General features: G+C 40.1%; 1 protein-coding gene across 2 annotated transcripts in view; it reads left to right on the forward strand.

Annotated features, from left to right (window-relative positions):
* LOC119550650 (BMP-binding endothelial regulator protein) overlaps positions 1 to 14,380 on the forward strand; it is a 28,795-nt gene that overhangs the window by 8,157 nt on the left and 6,258 nt on the right. The window contains exons 2-3 of one of the 2 annotated variants that reach the window (XM_037859489.1): positions 5,840 to 6,154; positions 9,981 to 10,069. In XM_037859489.1, coding sequence (XP_037715417.1) covers positions 5,974 to 6,154; positions 9,981 to 10,069 — 270 coding nt within the window. In that variant the 5' untranslated portion in view covers positions 5,840 to 5,973. The remainder of the gene's footprint in view (positions 1 to 5,839; positions 6,155 to 9,980; positions 10,070 to 14,380) is intronic. The other variant, XM_037859491.1, reaches the window with a different exon arrangement.

Genomic DNA, 14,380 nt, shown 5'->3' on the forward strand with positions numbered 1-14,380 from the left:
ACTTGTAAGCGATCAGCGTGGATATTTTACCGAAGATGGAATACCCTTCCCAAAGACTTACAAAGATGGTTTTTATAATAGCTCGATTTGAATAATGTAGAATCTGAAGTTATAATGCGTATTTTATGTGTATTATTTTAATTTCTATGAATTTAATCATTTGCCAAATTCTTCTTTATAGATTATAATAATTTACTCTTTGAAAGGAATATGAAGAACAGTAAACTTTTAAAAGGGTTCTTTTTAAAATTTTAAAATAGTTTAATGTATTACAAAATTAAATATTGGTTCAAAGGTTTAAACTCGACACACCAATTATTATATTTATTTCTGACGTAAGTATATAGTTATTTACAAATAGGTGTAAACAGTTTTTATTATTTGAATTAAGACAAGCGCCATCTGTTTTTCCGGTTGGGACACAAAATCGTTGCTATTTGATAACAGTTTCCAAGAATTTGTTTATTTTTTTCTCTGGCATTTCGGAGATTGTCATTAAACAAATGTGCCAGAAGCGGCTACCAATTCAAAACGACAACAACAATATCATAAAATCGGGTTCCGCACGTCACTCGCTGGAATTCCCGTAAATCGTCTGCTCAAAATTTGTTGTTTCTTGCTTTTTTTTGATTTTTTGTTTGGTCCGTTGGCTGGTTGTTTCTAAAAAATTGTTTACAGCTATACAGCCTCATCTTCGATCAATAAATCCGGTTTTTTTTTGTATCGAACATAACAAAAAGAAGCCAACGAATATTTTGTATACGTAGTTTTTTGATTAACTTTCGCCTAAATAATTGCACAATAAAATTTTTGTGGAATTTCGGTTGTTGTTTTGATCGCATTTTTAGCTCTGCACAAAGTTTGACTTTGGATTGGCCCCAAACATGCTCACTCTCACAAGCCCGGACCGTATGTCTGTGTATCAATTAATGGTTCTGTTTGGCTATTTATAGATTTTGCGGTAAATTCGCTAATAATACTCGAATTTCAACAAGCCAGCACCCGCACTCTAACGCCCATGGCCCCTCGTCCAGCATTTCCCCCACCATATTTGCCCCGAGTTTATTAATAATTCGTAAACCGAACCCAATGAGCAGTTAAGAATAATAAAAATCATTTTATATGATCCATGATTCATGGCCATGACAACTCTGTGCAGAGACTTCGGCTGCGCTTATATGGCCAAGAATCGGCCGAGATTCCGATTCTGGGGGTGACTAGTCGACTTAGGCAAAGGAAATATCTTTTGGGTCGGATCGGAGTAATCTGGTGGCGGTTCCAAAAACGGCACTGCGTTAAGTGGCTTTTGTTGATTGGCCCAGCAATCAACAGATGATCAAAATGTGTGCACAAAGCCATAAATAGAGATTTTGCAGACTTAAAAATATGAATTTCAATTTCTTTCTTGGCTCCAAAAACAAACTAAACTGGACAGTAAGAAATGAAGCTAAGTCTAGCATCATAAACCTCAGTTCGAACTTCTAATATACCCAGTGGTAAAACTCTCCCTATATTAAATATACTTCTTACTATATTAAACATCAACAAACAATAAATAAGTTAAAATAAAATTTTAAAATTCATATTAATATATATAATGTCAATATATGTAATTATAATTAAGAAAAACAAGCATTAATAAATAAGATACATTCACTTGATATCTAAAAACATATCTTTTACGGCAACACATTTTATATCAGTAAAAAAAACTTAGTTTTTAAACATCATAGAGCCTTTTGCCGAACCTCAGGCTATAAAATTAAATTACAAAACGAATGTAAAGAATCAACCTCTATTAAACTAGTTGTAAAACTCCCTATTAAAATGTATTTAAAACATATAAACATTTAAGAAAACAAGTTGTGTCAGAATTTGTAATTTTCCCCACATCTATTTGTATAGGAAAAAGCCAGGTTATTTGAAAACTCTCCGATGAAATAGCATTTAATTAAACTATACGATGTGTGACTTTTATGGAGCACTTATTCCGGCACATTTGGGTTCGGCTCGACTCCGTTCAGTTCTGTTCAGTTTAGTTCTTTTTGTTCGGTTTGGTTTGGCAATGATTCGAACGCTATTAAAATCGCATTACCCCATCGGGAGAGTAGAAATCGACTGAAGGCGGAGGACATGGCAGGACCAGTTTGAGGTCGGTCGGGTCTTCACTGTGGTCCTGTCCTGGCACTCCGCAGTTCGAATGGGCTGGGCCCCATCGATGCCCCGATGATGATGATGATGATGATGGCTAATAGCTTTGTTAGCTTTTATACGTTTGTCTGGCTTGTGACTTTATTATGTCGTTCGATGCATTCGTTTCCTCTGGGGTCCCCCCTTGGCTTTTCACTCCCCGGCATACGAAATTGGTTAACTCTGGTTGTTGGCCCATTGTCTTGGGCAATCCGCAATCGGCAATCGTCAACGTCATGGGCCTTGTCTTCATCTGGGCTGCAGCTGTAATCGATTTTGGTTTTGGTTTTCAGTTTAGGTTTTGGTTTCGGTTTCTGTCAGATGGAATTGTACCAAATAAAGCTGAAATCCCGTGCCCGTCTGGCCCCCAAGGGCCTGCCATTTGACAAATGTGCGTTTTTTAGCCATCTCATTGTTGTGGCAAACAGACTTCAATATGCAAATACATTGAAATTAGTTGCCAGGCAGCGATCGGAATCAGCGGGGTGTTTTTGGGATACGGGGCTCTGGAGTCGTGTCTTGTAGTTGGCCTGTGGAATTTGCATGATTTGCCAAAGTCTCTGGGGGTTTTTTTGGCGCCGCTTGCGGGGGATTGCGACTGATCTCGGGGCTTAATGGCCATGTGGCTGTAGGTTGTAAGTTGTAAGTCGTAGGCATTCCGCTGTTAATTGAATTAAGCCAACGACATGGTCCACTCCGCAGGTAATTGGCAGGAGGTAGCCTCGACCGGGCTTTTAAGTGGAATTCGCGATGGCGAGAGTGTGATAAGAAGGGAGCTGCCGGGAAGGCCCATGCGTAAAGTGCATATATGTTGGGGTCTATATATGTACAAACCCACCGCCGATCATTAGAGTCCCCGTCTAGACGCCGTCTGCGTGCCATGCGTAACTCTTTCGGGAGCCAAGAAACCAGAAATGAGAGCTCAGCGCTGAGGACCCAGAACCCTAACCAATTTTCTGCAGCTCGAGTGCAACCCCGAGCCGGCTTAATTGCCCAGGCCTTGTCGGTTGGGTTGACGCCATGTCGGAACCATTAGAAACCCCAACGCCAGCCCATAATCACTGGCCCTCGGCCCTCGGTGCTCGGTCCTTAACCACTTTAATTGGCACGACATCGCCGTCTAAGTCTGAGTCATGTAATGCCGCCCGACGGGTCCCCAATTACACACTTTACAGAATAATACGCAGGGCCGAGATCTTAGGAACTGGACCTCAAATTAAAAGCCCTGCTAATTCCCACTATTGCTCGGCTATTTTCGGATCAACCTTAGGCCCCAGCCCCGCTGTCAGAACTCTCAGATTTCTCAACTCATTCACTCAATCGCACATTAACCTCCGCTCGAGAGACCGACTGATTTGGCGATTTGGAAATTGCGTACACTGCACACATGTGGCACGATCATCATCCTCTCATCGCCCTGGGCATTGAAGCATCAAAGCATGAACAATGAACCCACACGATAAGCCGAGAGCCGAGAACCGAGAGCCCAGGCGATCCAATTGAAATCAACTCGAGCCCTTGACCAAAAGCAAGAATCGTATTTGGACTGGCAGGCGAAGAGTGCTCTTGAATTGAGCGATGGGGAATCACGGCGACATTGAAGCTCGCTGTTACATAATCTCACAGGAAAACTGCGACTTCCCCGGCACAGCACAATTCACAATGGTGATTAATTTGAAGACCCACACTTTGTCAAAGTCATCTAATTCTTGTAGTCGCACAAAGAACCATTTCCTAGAAACAGAAAGATGAATTAATGAGGCATACATATAGTATAGCATACAGTAGAGTAGTTCCCACTTTTGATTTGCATTGTCCTTGTCAACTGACGCTTGACAAATTGCACCTAATCGTAGGGAGCGGGCACAACAACACCACTTCAACCGATCGTCACGTAGTCAATCGCTGCATTCGCTGCTCTTCAATCATTCACATGTGTGTGCTGCGTTATCAAGTGCAGAAATTAACATATTATTCGAGTTCTACATATATAGTCCAGCATGAGCTTAGGTCTTATCAGGTCGGGTAGAGTGACAAATACCGATTAATCGGAGGTATATGAGGCCTAAGTATGTTTACCTCGACAGTCACAACTTCCATTTATTAGCACAAGAAAAATATAGATATTGTTTTACTTAGATCTAACCTTACTGTGGGCAAAAAGTAAGGTGAACTTGTTTCTAAAACTAATAACATTTTTTGTTTCTTATAAATCAATTTCATCTCCTCCCCATTTAATTACACTTATGCCAAAGTTTTTTCCAATCCTCGAAACATGTCTAATAGTCCCTTTCCGCTATAGCCATCAGCGCCTTCCTCAAATTTTGTTTAATCTCCTCAATCGACTTGCTGCCCATAATTCAGGTCTTTTTAGAAGAATTGCTTCACGCAACCGACGCATAACGCTCAAATAATATTCCTTATTAATAGTTTGTCCGGGTGAATGGAATTCGTAGTGCACGAAACCACAAAATTCGAAAAAAGCGGTATGCCTTTTAAAGATTATAAGATATTTCAATGATATGATGTATAATGATAGATTTAGAACTCATAAGAGAACCCTTATCATCTGATGCTTTCACAGATGGTAGGGTACCCATGGATCCCATACTTCCCCGGGACTTTGGCACTTGTTCGAGTGCCGGTGACATTTGTTAGGTCAAGCACCGATTTGGGCCGGCCAATCCAATCTCTCTTTCTCAGCTCTCCCGATCACCGCAGGGTGTGTCACACGATCTCCGATTGGGAATCGAACCTAACCGGGGCTTGGGATTACGCTGGGGATTGGGATTAGCGCCTAGTGATTCACAGAGATTCGTATCCGCATTTGGTGCGGTGCGTTTGGTTCGGCGTTTCGTTGGCGCCACTTTGAAGCGGCCAGAAATCAATAAAAACAAGCCAGAGAAGCTGAACGACAGCAAATCTTTGGCGAAAATCGCGGCGTTGTGCTGGTTCAAGACAAATAATAAAATATTATGCGCCATCGAAATTAATTATAACTCAAACAAGCATTACAATATTCCCTGGCTGGCGCCAGCCGGTCAAAGATCATTAACATTTTTATGATCCGCCAGTCGAACAAAGAGCCACCACACATAAGCACAAGGCTCGTATCTGTTGTTACCTGAACCACACATAGGTATTATATCTGTGTCTGCAGATACACGGATATACGCACCCATAAATCGCAAAACTAATAATGTCCCGGTTGTCTTAACACCTCCCAAAAAGAGGCGGGACGAGGGCTGCTCTGATGGTTCGCAGAATTCAGACAGCGCCTCTACCTCTATCTCTATCTCTATCTCTATGGCCTCATCTCGGGTGTTCCGGGCAGGAGTCGTAAAACCCAAAACGGTATGATTTACTATCGGTACTGGCCAAAATTTCACCCTGGGCGGCAAGTGTTTGCACTCTTCAAAAGGAGAAAAACCAACAGTTGTTGCACGGGCACAGACACAGGCACACACAGACACCGACACGCTGACAAATCGGTTCTAAATTAAATTTGAACAACAAAGTTGTAGGTACAAATTGGTACAAGACACCTGCAGAATATCCAAACAAATCTATTTTCGCCCGCTGCGCTGTTATTTTTAAACTAACCGGCTTGATCGTGATCTTTCTCCACCAAAACACAATTTCTTTCCAGTCATAATTCACGCAAGCCGCAGCCACAACACAAAAAAAGAAAGAAAACACAAAAACCGAAAGCAAAGCATTTAACGAGAATCGTGCTGAGGAAAAACTAATAGAGATTTCCGCGAACATCGACCGATTGAGAAAATGTGTTGCCAATCAAGTGGCCAGTGGAAATTTTCTGCGCAGCAGCCTCCGAAATCACCGGCGCCAAGGCGGCATTACCTAGGATTTTCCCAACGCACCCAGGTCCTGATCCTCACCATAATCCTGCTGGCCGTGCTCCAAACTCAGACAGTCGCCGCCGGAGCGGGCGATAGTCTATCAGGTGAGTCTATAGTTTGTAGGTGACCATTAAGGGTTGGGATTACGATGTATCAATAAAGGTTTTTGTAACTATACCAATTAAAGTGTGATCGATATTCATTCATATTATTGAGAGTGAAGCCATGTTAGATTTACAGGGAGGCTTCGTAGGGCTGCCCTTTAGCAAACGTTCAAAACAATACTATAACAAACTGTTTTAGAAATTTATAATCTATATAATATTGATGGCTTTTAACATTTAATTTAATTACATCATTAAATCGATAGAGTGCTTCAATTGCATATCGTTTATAAAGTAGTCTTAAATGCGAATTTCAGGTACGGCTTTTTCTTTTCTTTGTTTATTCCCATTAAATAGTTTTTGTTTTAAGACCAATAACTTGTAAAATTGATTTAAATATAATAATATGATCCCTTAGCCCTATCTCGTTATATAGGTATGTATTCTGATCGGAAAAAATTAAAGTAAGGAGTAATTGCATTTTTCATAAAGGTACTTAATTTCATCAAAGCTCTTTTTCTGTAACAAAGTTGATTACCTCGTAAATAACAATTTAACGACCGCTAGAGGAGCATTTCTAATATGATAATTGTTTTATCACTTCTGTTTTGGCTATAAATTTCGTTCCCAATCCGATCGTAAAACTTTCAACTAACCTTGATGAAGATCAACATTCCACCCGACATTGAAAGTATTATTCAAAAATTCCCCCAGATGTGTACATCTAAGCGGCTTGCCTGACTTACTACAGCTTATGACTATGAATCATGGATTTTAACTGATTTTTACGAGCTTATAACAGCTTTAACTGCCAACCAATACGATCGGTAATAGAGCAGGGTTATATAGTTATTTCGATCGCTTTTCTACGGAACTTATTTATGACTGAGTCAGAGTCAACGCTGCGAACTCGTCAACCTTTCACTTATCGTTGTTTTTATTTATTTCAAATTATTTAACCCAAAATATTAAAAACCATTTTTACTAATAGAAGCTTTATGAGAAAGTTACAGTTATAATATAGCATAGAATATATTTTTGAATATTCTGGAATCCTAATTACAAACAAAGAGTCAATACTAATCTTTTTGTATTTACCTGGAACAAAAAGGAATTTCAATTTTATCTAATATGAACCTTTCCAAAAATCATTTTAAGGCTTTATCTTAAAATCAGGTCTTGATTTAGGTGTTTTTTACTCTTTTAAGAAAATATTTGGGAACTACATTTTAAATGATAATAATTTTAAATTGTAATCGATCATTTTAATTAACATTGAATGTTATTTTTAAATATTTCCTGGAGAACCGCTCTTATAGGGTTGGGCGTACGCCCTTGAATACCGCTCCGTGCCTCCGTCTGCCGCTCCTCCCTGCCCGTCACCTCTCCACCACTGCCCCCTCTGACCCCCTCTCAGTCCCCTTTCCACTCAATTTGATGGCGCTTAATCGGCGTCTGTGATTAATCGGCGAACGTCGCCAACGCCAGCTGATGTGGAAAAGGGAGGCGCAAGGGGCTTTAATCGAGGGGGTGGCGAGCGGAGAGTCCGGCGGGATTAGCTACTGACTGAGCATATTCAAGCGCCGTCTATATCGCCGCCACTGGCTCGACTTTATTTTCGCCGTTTTTTGTCCGAGCTTCTCTAAAAAACACTTATTGAGTGGGTTTTTTTATGGGTCTTCGAGTGTGTTAAATGTAAATAAAAATCGCATAAATTAGATATATTGCAATGCCGATATCGGGTTACTTGAACCAAGTTCATTAACTGTTCTAGTCGAAAAGAGAAAGGAATGTAGAAAGTCGCCCAGCGGCAAACATGATATTTGTTTTTAATTCGGTTGGGCGAAATTTCCAGTTGATTTGAAGATGGGGAAAGATGTGGGATTGGTATTGGGGAAAACAGCAGGACACAATCGCATAACAGGAAAGAGTGGACCAAAAACAATAATCATCCAAGGTCCAGCATCAAAGAACAAAGCGAACCAAAAACAAACAAGCGACCAAATTACACAGATTGTTTCTGGAGGGGAAAGGGCGTGGATCAAGTAGGAGGAACCACGATAATAATGCAGAATAAAACAAAGTCCTAAAGCCGCCCACCGAGATCACAAGAAGAAAAAGAAGAAGAGTAAGAGAACAAGAAGGTAGCTCGAATGGATCACCTTGTACACAGGAAATTCTTAAGATTATTGTTTGTAATCATAAAAAAGTCCCAAGTCATTTTAAAGGGGAGGTCCAACGAAATCGTATATATTGATTGGGGCGGAATTCTTGTGTACATCAATATAAGTATCTATTTTAATTGGTTAAAAAATTGTAAAACTTCTTAAGAACGTTATCATTTCCTTTTAATCAAGGATTAGGAACCTTTTTTATGAAATTCTTTGATTTTAAAAGTAGGACTAGTATTACTAAGATCTCCTTGCCATATAAGTTTTTACCAGGATTGAATTCCTAAGAGAAGGATATGACAAATTGGTTCCAAATCGTTGATCGTAGGTAGGAGATTTTATTAAATTCATTGTTAATTTTAAATAGTACACCGATTTTTTCTGTGTAGCGCCGGCGTCATTATTTACTGCCCTGAACAGCGGGTGAGAGTGAGAGGGACGGAGATTGTATGCCTGTGTGTTTATCAGCACATTGCAGGTGGTCCTCGCTTTTCGGGAAGAAGAAGAACGAGCTCAGCCTGCTGGGGTCGTGTCTCGCCTCTCCTCTCCCTCTCCCACTCCCTCATTCATTCACTCCCGCTATACCATACCTGTCTTTCTGCATCTGTCTCTGTCTCTCTCCGTTTCCGCTTACCTTTTGTTGCCCCATTGTTATTGTTGCTCTTGTTGCTGTTGTTGTTGTTGGGGAACATGTTTAACATGCAACGCTTGGCTAATTTTGACTTAAGCGCCAGCAGAAGAAAAGAAGTAAAAACCAAACAAAGTAGCAACAACAACAGATCGAGGTAGAAGTGTACTTACACAGGAAAAAAGGATTCAATGTAAAATGCATTATAATAATATATACTTTTATTGACAAAAAGAAATTAAATACAAATAGAATCAACAAAATAAAAAAAATAAAAAAGGGATTATTATGAACACATTCTAATAACTGTTAGGCACAACAGATAATATGCCTTGGAGATTTTTAGGCTTAATATAGATCAAAACCTACATGATCATATATCACATGTATTATATCATTATATATGGTATTTGCCAAGATAAGTCTACTCTTAGGTAGATAGTTCGAATAGATTATATTAAATTGTTAAAATTGTTAGTAAGAAACAGTTTGCTTAAAGACTATAAAATGATCTATATTATCTTTGGGTGATCATGTTGCTAATATTATTTTAAATGTGTTAAGACCCACACAAAATGGACCATTCAAAAATGTTTTTATCCTAAAGAGATATTTTATTTCTCATTTATTATATGAGTTGGGTATATTTATTTAATTTCCTAATGATAGGCCACCTCCATAAAGCACACATGTGTTTTTTCCCGTGTAAGGTAAAACGCATGTACATAAATCCAGTGGCCTAATCTCATTGACCTGCAGAAGGAGATCAGATGCATGAGTGAGGAGGGTGGGTGAGTCCATTTTGGGTCACGTGCTCGGATAAGATCTCAGTCGGTGGGCAATTTCCGGCGCTTGTACATGCAATGAATCGTCTTGTTTGTGTTTGTTTGGTATTATTACATCAAGAGTCAACGTCAGAGGCAGGAAATGCAGTGGGAGGGTTCTGCTGCTGGTTCCGAAGGGGGGATTAGCCACCCACATCAGATAGGCACCCTACTAATCCGCACTCCAATTCTCTTTTTTCCAGGCGTCCGGCAATCCTGCTCGAATGAGGGAGAAGAAGTGCAACTGAAGAATCAACCGCAGATTTTCACCTGCTTCAAATGCGAGTGCCAGGTGAGTCGAGAATAAGAAGTGCTTGCCACTTTAATTTCCCACTCCTGCCCCTCTCCACATCTTCGACCCTCTGTGCGCTTTTTAAGGCTCCACAGATCCGTGCCAAGTTTGCGAGTGGAGCTGCTTTTTGGCCTCGATAAAAGTCACTTAAAGCGAAATGAAACGAAATGAAATAACATAAACATGCTTGCTGAAATAAATCTCTTGTACTTGCCGCGTTCCCTGTCTCTATCGCCCTTCGTCTATCTATCTCCCTCTCAGCATGGGGCGACGCCAGTGTCCAGCCAGCAGGACATTCAGACCCATGTCATTGCAGTTACATCCTAAGCGGCCTGCCAAAATGAAAAATACCAAAAATGCTTCGAATATTTCAGCGAGATTACCAGCCAACACTTACACTCTAGAACTTTTGTGAACCGTTGACTGTACAGCGAAAAAATGTTACGAAATTGTAATAGAAAAGTCTTTAATCTGTTGTACTAGTCCCATCCATTAGGGCTATTCCTTGACCCATGATATGCATCTGATTTTATAACTTTTATAGGAACTAAGTCCATGGCATAAATATTTTTATAACAAAGTCGGCCTAACAGAATAACTACACTTTTTAATATTTCCGCTAATATTATTTTAATATAGAACTTTTCCTCGATATATTTTGACAACCCTTATCAATAGGAATACTTCACTTAGTCTTTATTTAAATATTTATTTATATCAAATTTCGATAATTTAGTAAGTTAATACGTTTTCCATCTGAAACTGTTATTTTTTGTGCTCTGTGTAGTGGAGAAAGAATCTAAAGCAGCTGAAGATATTACCGGAATCCGTCGGAATGTTTGAGTATGTTTGCATTTGTTTGGCTTCAGCTCTTCCTCTTCCTCTCTCCAACTCGCTCGCTCTCCGCCCCTTTGGCCGTCCCCCTCTGGTGAATTTTTATGATCCAAGGTCGTCAAACGGGTTTCGCGCCGTCATCCGCCATGTGGGACGGGTACCACGGGCACTACGGGTATCTTGGGTAGCTCGGGAAGCGCGGGTATCGCGGTATTGGCAAAGGGTATTCGGTTCGGTGTTGGGATCGATCTCGGCACTCGACCATTTGACAAACACTTGGCGCCGCCGCCGTGATTTTTCGTCGCCAGCTACCCAGCGACAGCCTCTCTCTTTCACTCCACCATCTCTTTCCCTTTCTGTCGCCGCTCAAACGGCGGCTTCGTGTCGTCATTAAGCCAGCGCGTGCTCATCTGGCTGATCGATGGAAAGCGAGAGAGAGATGGAATGGGGAGCAGGTGGAAAGGGGGAGGTGGCAGGGTTGACAAGGCACAGAAAGAAATATTTTTCAATTCGATTTCGATGCTACTTCTAGGGTTGCCTTGAAAAAAACTAAGAACTCTTTAATATATATTAGCCTGGTATTAAAAAAACTTAATTATCTTTAATAACAATTTAATATAAAATATGTAGAAACTTGTCATAACAAACTAGGTATTTTCTTGATTTGTTCTTAAATTAAAATTTTAAGAAATTAGTATAAACAGGTATACCCGATTTCAGCCATTAAAATGTTTAATTTATAAATAATAAACGACAGCTAGGCCTTAAATACCATTTTTTCAAAATTTTGAATTTATTATTTAACATAAAATCAATGTATTTCAAAGGATCTATTTAGTTCTGTTTCTCTTTGGAAATCTATTAAGAAATACTCAAAAAAATTTAGGCTTAGGTATATTTTTTTTCAACCTATACTCAATAGATCCCCAGTTTTGGAAGATATTTTTCTCGGTGAGGCTGTCGTGAGCCTGCTGCTAATTTAGCGCTAAGCGCTGCTAAACGCCGCTGCTCCAATTTGAGCGGCAAGCGTTCAGGCTGGCGCCGACCGATCGATCGCAGCGATCCAAGCGATCCAAGCGATCGCATCGAACCAAGATCGATCGATCGATCGCTGAATCTTTTTTCGCCTGCGGCTGAGCTTGGCTTCGCTGGGTTGTTATTATTATTTCCATTGTTGCTGCTGTCGTCGTCGTCAAGTGGGCGTAACCGAAATTAAAAAGCAGCAGCAAAATCAGCGGGGGGAGCTGAAAGGCAAAAAAAAAGATACGATACTGGCGCCACCTTACTGGGAAGGCGCCATCAGAGTAGCTCCGTCTCTTTCCGGCTCGACCGCATGCTGCATCTCTGTCGCACGCGCTGGGGATTCGTCGCTCGACTCATTAAAAGTTCATGAAATCGAATTTAACCCGAGTTCGATGTGATTTCTCTTAGCTCCGCTCTTAAGACCCCCAAGCAAAACGCTCCCCAGCGAAGCGTGCAAAACGTTAAGCTGTAATCGGGGCTTGAACGCATAAAACCGATAAATAATGCCTGCTTAACTCTCCTTCGGTAATGTAAGTCACTCTGGGAATAACCCCCGTTTAAGTCGAAACTTTACGACTCGCGTTTATTGTCTAAAATACATATGAAAATACGTTCATGCATAGAAAAAGGCTTCCAAATCGTCAGGGACAATCAAAGAAAATGGTGCTTCTCCGCCTCGAAAGCACCACAAATTCTCGGTTTTATGCGAATATTATGCTGAATCCGCTGAATTCGCACTTAATGGCTTATGATTTAAACGCTTTTTTCGGCGGATTTCTTCATCCATGATTGAGCAGGACTTTTATGTGAATTTGCAAATTAAATTTTTGTTTAGGAAATGAGTAAACATGTGATTAGAGGATACAGCCAGTGATTGATAAATATTAACTGGGTACTCTGAATTAATGTTAATGAAAAATGAAAATGGAACTACCATTTTTACCCTACTTCTGCATTAATATTAATAAGGGATTTACGAGCGCCAGCAAATTGGAATCATTAGAGCAGTTTTAGTGTGCATAACTTTAACTAAATAAATTCACTTTTGCGAATATGGAATTCTAGAGCATGGACAAACCAGATTTGGCCAAATATTTTCATACAGGTCTGCCAGCTCCTTTCCTGCAAATTCTTGGGCAGACCATTCTAAACTCGCGGCTGAATCCAATTCCGATTCAACGACCGATTTGAAGACCAATTCCGATTCCAATTTGAGCCGTAGCCCACAAGTGACAAAATACACATGACCATAAAACCACAAGACCGTCATTACCATATTCACTCCGTGTCTAGAGCGGCAGACTCCAACCTGGCCAACTCAACTCCGAGATGGCCAACAGAAAGAGAGGCTCAGACGGAGAGGGAGACGGAGATGGAGACGGTGTTAAAACCGATCATGTTTTGTCAAACGCAAGGTCGTTAGAGGCCGTTTGCAAATGTGGTTCTGCCACTGTGGCAAACACACGCACACCTATGCACACCTTGTTGTTGCGAACTGCCGCTGGGCAAGATTGAGTACAACAACATCTATACACTCGCCATCACACAATGCTACTTAGCAGCTCGGCTTGCCATCGTGGCGCCTTTGGCTTCGCTTTGGCAATCTCTCGCAGAAAAAATGCCTCAACTTTCATGTTGGCCGGGGCATATTTCTATACCGGTTCCCGATTAGAAAGAAAGAATTCCAAAGCATAAACAGCTGGATGCGAGTTGGCCAAGAGATCAAGTCGAAACGCTGGCCGGATTTCGAGAGCATGTGAACTTTGATCCGTGAGATACGACTGGCGATTAGAGTGATACTCAATCTGTCAGCTTACTGTATTTCAAGAAGTGCTCAGAAAACAAAACTAACACAGCCGATAGATACATTGTAAATGTATTATACTAGATTTATTTAAAATATGTATTGAATCTGATTATTAAATGAAAAATAACCATGAGTCTTTAAACGGTTGCTGATGATTAGACATTGGAGTACATGTAAAATCTACTTAACACACTATTCTTAGCGAAAGAAGGTTAAAATAAATTGTTCTCGAAAATGCATAAAAATATTTAAGCTTCATTAAATTTTGATTTCATAAATAGTAATTGCATCTTACCAAAGTTTGCTCGGATTTTAATATAACGAGTAGTGTTTCCTCAAATATTAAACAGGATTAAAGATTAACAAGCACGGTTTCAATTAAAATTGTATTTTATGTTTTGTATGTATCATTAAACCTTAAAATATTTCAGATATTTCATAAAGGTTACAAGCACTACAATTTAATTAAAGAGATACAAACCTTGATTTACCCCTAGTCTTCGTAAATTAATTTGACGTGTATCTAGCAATTTGCATATCATATTGTTTTATTTTTAATCAGCCGACCTTTACTTGCGGTAATTTTGTTTTTCGTGTAGAAATGGGGGCTGGGGGAGTTACGACAATGCCGCTCTAAAGTGCCATTA

This window comes from Drosophila subpulchrella, chromosome 2R (assembly GCF_014743375.2).
Source record: "Drosophila subpulchrella strain 33 F10 #4 breed RU33 chromosome 2R, RU_Dsub_v1.1 Primary Assembly, whole genome shotgun sequence".
NCBI lineage: Eukaryota > Metazoa > Arthropoda > Insecta > Diptera > Drosophilidae > Drosophila > Drosophila subpulchrella.